This window comes from Rosa chinensis, chromosome 7 (assembly GCF_002994745.2).
Source record: "Rosa chinensis cultivar Old Blush chromosome 7, RchiOBHm-V2, whole genome shotgun sequence".
Taxonomy (NCBI): Eukaryota; Viridiplantae; Streptophyta; class Magnoliopsida; order Rosales; family Rosaceae; genus Rosa; species Rosa chinensis.
This window is the reverse complement of record NC_037094.1, coordinates 3,430,460-3,438,777: the sequence shown is the minus strand read 5'-3', so window position 1 is coordinate 3,438,777 and position 8,318 is coordinate 3,430,460. Positions and strand designations below refer to the sequence as shown.

General features: G+C 36.2%; 1 protein-coding gene across 1 annotated transcript; it reads left to right on the top strand.

Annotated features, from left to right (window-relative positions):
- The first annotated feature begins 6,414 nt into the window (after positions 1 to 6,414).
- Positions 6,415 to 8,010, top strand: LOC112175666 (vesicle transport v-SNARE 13). Its single transcript, XM_024313378.2, has 6 exons — positions 6,415 to 6,485; positions 6,607 to 6,822; positions 7,001 to 7,059; positions 7,149 to 7,337; positions 7,440 to 7,610; positions 7,720 to 8,010. The coding sequence occupies exons 2-6, from the start codon at positions 6,705 to 6,707 to the stop codon at positions 7,870 to 7,872; spliced, it is 690 nt and encodes a 229-aa protein (XP_024169146.2). The 5' UTR covers positions 6,415 to 6,485; positions 6,607 to 6,704; the 3' UTR covers positions 7,873 to 8,010.
- Positions 8,011 to 8,318: the final 308 nt, after the last annotated feature.

Genomic DNA, 8,318 nt, shown 5'->3' with positions numbered 1-8,318 from the left:
TCCAGGCCATCTGCACCTGCAGAGGAACATGAAACCCTAGCGATTTGGGCGGCTAGCGGACTAGCACTCTAGCTGCTAATTAACAGATCATAGTTCACATACAATAGGTATACTATGCTTGATAATAAACTCCTGTCGAGGGAGCTTTGCTGGTTTCTATTTCTGTTGTCGCTTCATTTGGTGTTGTTGTATTCGCATTGTTCTATTAACTGTGTGTTCGTGCTTTCTACATGAATAAATATTAGGGTATTGCTTTAAATAAAACTCTCAAGCTATAAAGAGAGGTGTGCTTGTTTAGCTATAAAGAGAGGTGTATGATTGGTACTGTGATTGGTACTGTTTAAATCTTTCTTGTTTCGTATGATTGGTACTGTGATCCAGACGATCACCAACTCTATATTGTGTATAAAAACAAAATGCAACATCCAGTCATGTTATTGTCAAGTCTATCTTAGACCTTGGTTTCTGTCTTTCCTGAAAATAGCGAGCTAGAGAGAGAGAGAGAGAAGATAATAGTTACCTTTTTTTCACTTTGGCTGAAAATCATTATTTATTTTTGGCATTCCATGCAGAAACTGACGAGTACATTTATGGCCTATAGATTTACCTAATATAAGGTCCATCCATGAGAGACAATAAAAGGCTGTTCAAATAGAAATAGGACAATACAACTATATTGCCACGTACACTGTGGTCTATTAAAATAGAAATATAAACCTAGACCAGTTGAAGCTCTTGCATTGCTTCATGGTCGACTACGGTTTTCTATTCATGTGGGGTTTCAAAGTATTGAAATTATTAGGGTCCATACATGAGCAACTAAACAAAGACAAAGACACTCTCATCACTCCATCAGTCTCACGCATAAAGTATTACATTCACGGGATCTTCCAGGGATCCAACATGCATGGAATTTTCAGACTAGTAAATTGATGGGTGCTCTCTTAATGAGGACTACTAAAATGAAGATTTGTTGATAATTTTCTAATCAAAAATTTAAGAGATCTACTTTTCAATCACATTACGGCAAATCAGCCGTTAAATGACATTTATTCATGTACATGCATGAATAGCTGTTAGAAGGGTTCCTTTAATTGATGCATGGGCAAAAAGAAGGAATAAAGGAGCAAACAAGGTTAATATTTTAAACCTTTTCTTCTCCCTAACAGAGATTCAAGGAGGACCACCGCTGGACCACAGAAAGCTAACATACTTCCAAGTCCCCCTCAAGCAACCACAAACTCTCTCTCTCTCCCAGTCCATCATGCATGTTCAATTTTCAACGTTTCAACTTTTAAGTTTCTGGGAGGCAGGGGGGGAGGCCGCGGCGGCGACGTGGCGGGGCCGGGGGATCTTTTTTGACTGTTTGGTACATTGGTTTTAGGGGGGATCTTTGTATTAATAATGAGTCCTGACAAGTACATCAAGGCCAGCCTGATAATTGGAGGTGGTTAGTAGTCTCGTACAGTCATAGTAGGGAAATAGTCGGACATGATAATTGGAGCAAGGATTTTGAACTTATTGGAACAAAAAAGTAAAATAATAATAATAATAATAATAATAATATTATTATTATTAAATAAAAAAAATTTCTTAAATAAAGTTAAATCTATTACGATGAGATTTCATATTTTGAAATCGTTAATAATTTATATTAGTAAAAATATATTTATCATTATATTTCAATTTTGTTTTTTAGAAATATAAATTTTATGCTTGAATAAAGAGGAGGGAAAATTATACCATGTGTTAACGTATGACATGCATACAATTACCTTAAAAGTGATAAAATACGTCCTCAAAATAGTAATATTAGTTCTCAAAGTAGTAACATGAGTCCTTAAAATGGTAAATTTTCTTAGTTACCACATGAGTCCTCAAAATAATAATATCAGTCCTTAAGGTGGTAACATGAGTCCTTAAAGTGATAAATTTTCTTAGTTTACCATATGAGTCCTGAAAATAGTAATATTAGTCCTCAAAGTGATAACATGAGTAATTAAATGGATAAAAATAGTTGATGTATGAGAAATGTTAACATACCATAGCTTTACCCGAAGAGGAGAGGTGCAACGAGAACTAAAAACTGGGTTCAACAGTTCACAAAAAATTACCTCATATCTATGCGGCTCAGTGTATCGACCTCAGGGACTCTTTCTCTTCTACTCATCTAGTCTTCTTCTTCCAAAAAGTCTTCAATGCTAGGCTCAAATACAACTCTTATAGTATTCTTTTTCCTCTCCTGAAATTGTAAATATGTATTGCAATTTGATAGTTGGGTTTGAAAATGAAAATAACCTCATAGTTTAGGGGGCATTTGAACTATAAAATAATAGGGATGTGTATTAAGTAGTTATGAGCGTGTATTTAAAATTTCTCGTTCAGGAGGATATACGGATATATACCAATGCTTGGAAAAAAAAAAAATCATGGAACGAAGAACTTTTAAGTCTAAAAATAAATAAATGTTTTTAAATTTATCCTAAGGATGCTTTTTCGCTAAAGGGTTTTCTTATGAACTTATTTTTCTTTAAGTGTTTCTATTCAAACCTCCTAAATTGGCATTTAGACCTCTTCTCATTTTTGAACATTTCAAAATCTTATTTTGCCCCTTTAAGTTATATAAAAAAAAAACACCTTCTCTTCCAGTTTCTTCATTCCAAGTTGCATGCCTCCCTTCTACCCTCCTATTCTCGATCTCTAACCTCTCGTTTCTTTCAACCCATAAATATGATTAGGTGTTTCTTACTTGTAGCTTATATGAAATAAAAAATAATTGAATTTTGGAAAAATGATAAAAGAGGTCAGTTTGGAGTGTTTTATGATAATTCAGGTAACACAAATTACCTCCTGATAATTAAGGTCACCTGTTTACAACCTGACACTGAAAATATGAATAATTACATAAATGCCACTGATAGTTTTCTAACCCTAGCCGGACTCTATATCTTATTCATTTTACAGTTTCACAATTTCAAAACTCCAAAGGGACAATGTACCTCAACATGAACTTGGCTTGAATCAAATCCGAAAAATGAGAGCATATGGAATTGTATAGGTCAAGAAATGACCAATTCTACAACATTGTTAACAATGGAACTACTGCTGCTTCACCATAATAAATAAACTTGACAACATAACTACTATCCATAACACCTGCACAAAAATAAAACAAGTCACTGGACATGTAACTAGCAATGTCATTGTTAAGGAAATCAACATAATGAACACAAACAGGTCGCTGTTAATGGCTGAACACAAGAAGACTATTAAACATGTTACTAGCCAAGTCACTGATAATGCCTGAACAAAAGAAGACTATTAAAAATATAACTGGTCAAGTCACTGATAACGCATCAACACAGGAAAGAATAACAGTTATTGTACATCACATATAGTACGACAATAGCACAAACATCATCAACTTCAAAGTTCACACAAACAACAACAATATATTGCACAATCCAAAACGAACAAATTCACAAAAAATTGATTCATATTAGATTGATGTCATTGGTCATGTCACTATTCATTCAATCAAAATGTAAAAATCTACTAAAACACTGATAAGTCTAATACCACTACAAGTAATCGATACAAAATTTAGACCGAAAAACTAAACTGATACAGAGAAAGAAACAACATAGAGAGTAGGCTCACCGATCAATCAGAGAGAACCAACGTGAGTGAGCGAGAGAGAGACTGTAACTGGGGACTGAGTCCAGGAAGAAGAAGAAGTGACGTAATACTGGAAGAGTGATGAAGCCAGAGATTGAGAAACAGAGAAGAAAGCTATGGATTGAAGCTCCAAACCAAAAAAAAAAAAAATCAAAACTGATATATGAAATTGTCATAGAGAGACCAAGCAGAAACTGGCGACGGCAGTGGTGGTTAATTAATTTGGTTGGAGGAGGCATAGTCATCGATGAACAGAAGCTGCAGCAACTTTGATCTGAACCAATTGAAATGTGAATCAAATTGGAGAGAGAAACTCTGATCAGAATATAATCAAGCTTTTAGGTTTTGGGATTTGGGATTTCTGATCAAAAGAAAGAAAAAATTGAGCTCTGGGATTTTTAATATAAAGTTATAAACGTGTATTAGGCTTTAAGGGCAGAATGAGAATCAGAACATTGAAAATCGACATTTTTTAACGATTAATTACAAAATGCCCTCCAAACTATGAGGCTATTTTCATTTTCATACCCAACTAACAAATTTTGGCATTTGCATACCTTAAGTTTCATTCGATTAGCATTTTGATATTCAAGAGCATTTTCGTCAATTCATCATCTTTATAATTAAAATTGAAATTTCTTCATTGAATTATGTTATTAAAATTAAATTATAATTGGGATTGTTTTGTCAAACCCGAGAACACTTGTTCACCAGTGCACACCAAGACCAGTGAGTTGTTTTTTTTTTTTTGAAAGGAAACAACCTCGGCATCAAGTTGCTCCTTGAGCTCTTCTTGAGAGTCTGCAGCATATAGCCCTCATTTTCAGATTTGAGCCACATGGGCCCATTCCTTGCCTTTGGCCAATTTCCTGCCCTAGGCCCAGTCTTCAACCTAGAAGCCGGCCCAATCAAGCCAATAGTCAACCCTAGTTCAAAACTAGGGCTGCCCGCAGTTTTTTCCGGACGGTCTTCTTCATTGCGACGTATCGTCGCACTGATCTCCAGCATGACCAGCCCAGTCATCGTCGGCCTTCATGTTGCCTCCACGAAGTGCGGCATAGCAGTATAGCTCGAGGCCACTGAACTCACCAGCAGCCCCAACTTGAGCCCAATCTCGGTCAGCTGACGCCGCCACACCAACGCAGATCCCAGTCACCCAGAAACTTGCCGGCGTCGATACCAACGACGTGGCTTCGACCCGATCCGGCAATCCACATTCATAAAACCACCCTCAGGCGAGACTTGACTTAACCGGAGCCTTCGAAAAACTTGGTCGAGATTCCAGTGCCGTTGCAGAAAGGACCACTGCCTCTCCGACCAAGCCCACGACGCCGTCCACCCGCCTCTGTCTGGTCTGGAGAGCACGACGCTCCCCATGCCGCCGCCATCACGAAACCTACGTTTCGCCTGCTCGGGTCGCTCCGCAAGTTTCAGAGGCCTTCTCATCCTCTGTTTTTCAATTATACTTGTAGACCAGTGAGTTATTGTGATTGAATTGCTTCTTATTGGCTTTTAATTATTCTAGTTTTGTTTGTTTATTTTATTTTGTTTTGCTTAATATATTTATTCCAAAGAAAAATATATACCAACCGTTGTAGTCATTCTTCATCTATTATAATATATGTTCAAAAAATATAGTGTATTGTAATTTTACTGTTTGTTTAAAAAAAAAATTGTTAAAGTAAATGTTAAAAATCATAAATTTAATAAAGTGACTGAAATGCCCTTTAACTGTGTTAGTGGTCAGAGTATCAAAATGTTAACAGAAGAAAACTTAAGGTATGCAAATATAAAAATTTGATAGTTGGGTATGAAAATAAAAATAGCCTCATAATTCAGAGATATTTTGTAATTAATCCTTATTTAAATTAGCAAACTCCAATGCAATATCTCCAATCAAACAAACCCCTTTTAACCTATTAAACCATACCTGGACCAAAAGCATTAATACGCATGTAAGCTATCTAATCAGAAAAGTTAATGTGTTTATCAAACAAAATGGATGAGCCAATTCGTTGTCCAATTGCAATCATGTCTTCACCTAGTTAAAGAAATCATTGTGATTCAGTCGGAAAGATAACCTAAGGTTTACAAGCAATAAACCCTAAAAAGACAAATCTGGAGTCCACTAGAGAATTTGAGAAAACACTCTTATGTAATATTTGATATAATAAACTGATTATAATATAAAATATGATGGTGCTTATATAGGCATCCAAGACCTAAAATCATAATTTAACAAGAAATCCTAAAGAATCTAAATTTAAAAGGAAACTAAAAATCTAAAATAAAAAAATTCTAAAACAATTGTAAAACTAGCCTAAAAATATTAAATTCCGAATCGGATAATTACAACGACATATTGTGGTCAAAATCCGTTAGGGCTCACTAAAGTGAGTCTTGAAGATCTCGTCGTTCTCATTCTGGAAATGTATCATGCCTCTCAAACGGGCGTTCTGGCAAAAAATTGGTCAAATCTGATTCACAATCAAAACCTGACTTTTTGTACGAGTAACCCGAAAGGTCCAAAATCAAATCTTCTTGAATATTCCAGCGGCTAATAATCTCATTACGCGTGAGTTACATATTTTTCAATCACTCTTCTTTATTCTACACCGCTTCTTTATTTTTCTATTTTTCCGGCTAAACCAGGCACATTCTCGTCTTACATCACATTGAATCCCATTATGCATCCGGATTCCACCTTCCCTGCTTCGCGTTCTTACTGCTATTTTTCTTGGAGGTTGAAATCTTAAGAGTAGAAGAGAGAGGAGAAAATAATGAAGGACTGATTTGGAAATTTTATGGTAAAAAGTAGAGAGAAAATAATAAAGGACTGAATAGAAGCACCATTTTTTTTTTCAATATTGTAATGTACAAAGAGTAAAATTCTTTAATTTTTGTTTTCATCGACTTTTGCATTTATAGGAGATTGCAACGGACAAGCAATTCTCCGATCGATCACCGATTCGATTCTCTGCTAAACATAACTCACATTAATTCTCTATATCATTCGTGTTATTCATATGCACGATCTGGATTCTGGAACAATGAGTGATGTATTTGAGGGGTACGAGCGCCATTACTGCGAGCTCTCTGTCAATCTCTCAAACAAATGCACACCAACCACCATTGTTGATGGAGGTAACAATTTCTAAATTTCTATTTGTTTTTTTTTTCTGGGTGGTCGCATTCCTGCATTTTGGTTTTTCTATCAGTAGTTCAATCAATCATATTGAATTCGTAGGAGATGTTGGTTTGTAATAGACTCAGAATGTGCATTACGATTAAGGTTGTGGTTGTGTGAATTCTTGTACTGCAGAGCAAAGGAAGCAGAGAAATGCAGAGATAAAAGCTGCATTGGATGAAGCTGATGATTTGGTAATGTTACACCTCAAGTCATTTGATATGTGTTTGTTTCGGTGTATAGAGTTGTTGGATTAATGGTTTGCTGTTATGGAAATGCTCAGATTAGGAAGATGGACCTCGAGGCAAGGAGTCTGCAGCCGAGTGTGAAGACGACGCTTCTTCCCAAGGTGAGAGAATACAAAACCGATTTGAACAACTTGAAGAGCCTAGTTAAGAGAATAACAACAACAGAGATCAGTCATTTGGCCCGCGAGGAGTTGTTGGGGTCTGGAGAAGCAGATACCTTGACGGTATTGACTTTCTCTCTCCCTATCTCTGTGTATGTGTGCGCCATGTATGAATGTTAGGTCGTGCTGATGTTCTGATTTGAAAGTGTTCCGACTATGAGACAGGCCTCAAATGATCAAAGAGGAAGGTTGTTGATGACAACAGAAAGAATAAACCAGTCAAGTGACAGAATCAAGGCGAGTAGAAGAACAGTGCTGGAAACAGAGGAGCTTGGTGTTACGATTCTCCAAGAATTGCATCAACAACGCCAGTCTCTTCTACATTCCAGTAACAATGTATGTTTTCTGCCTTCTCCTTTTCGTAATAGGATTAATCCAATGTTTATGTGTTACTAGCTTTCGTAAATTGAAAATAATGTGTTTCTTCATCCTTCGTGTTTGACAGTTGCATGCGGTGGATGAAACTATTACCAACAGTAAGAAGGTTCTGGTAGCCATGACAAGAAGGATGAGCAGAAACAAATGGATCATGGGTTCCATTGTAGGAGTTCTGGTCCTTGCAATCCTGCTTATTCTTTACTTGAAGATATCACACTAGGCTTACTGTCCTGCCATGCCTTGTTTCATTGATTTGAAATATCTCTCATACTGGTTTGTATGTTATCTAATAATTTCTCTTCCTATTCTAAACTTTCAGATATTTTCTGTTCTTGCTGATGTGTCTACTTGTTTATCATAGAAAATTGTAATTAGAATATATGAATGAATAGAAGCAATCATGCGCTCTTGGTGAAACAAAAAATGGCGGTCAGTGTTTTATCTTCTTCTAGAGCTGAAAGGCAGCTTTCCTTTACATTCCGTGATACTATTTTGATGAAGCATGAGATATGGGATGATCATCTGCATGGTTAAAGCGGAATACAGTTGAAATGATTAAAAGAAAAAAGAAAAAGAAAAACCGAAAAAGGGCTTTGCCTACCTACTCCTAATCCCTCCTCAATCAAACGTATGGTGTGTCAATGAGAACATGGAATCATCGCATTG

What these genes read in the sequence shown, in the direction of transcription:
- LOC112175666 (XM_024313378.2), top strand. Translation starts at nt 6,705, where the DNA reads ATGCACGATCTGGATTCTGGAACAATGAGTGATGTATTTGAGGGGTAC. An exon ending in GAGAAGCAGATACCTTGACG is followed by an intron (nt 7,338 to 7,439) that starts GTATTGACTTTC and finishes ACTATGAGACAG; the next exon opens with GCCTCAAATGATCAAAGAGG. An exon ending in TTCTACATTCCAGTAACAAT is followed by an intron (nt 7,611 to 7,719) that starts GTATGTTTTCTG and finishes CGTGTTTGACAG; the next exon opens with TTGCATGCGGTGGATGAAAC.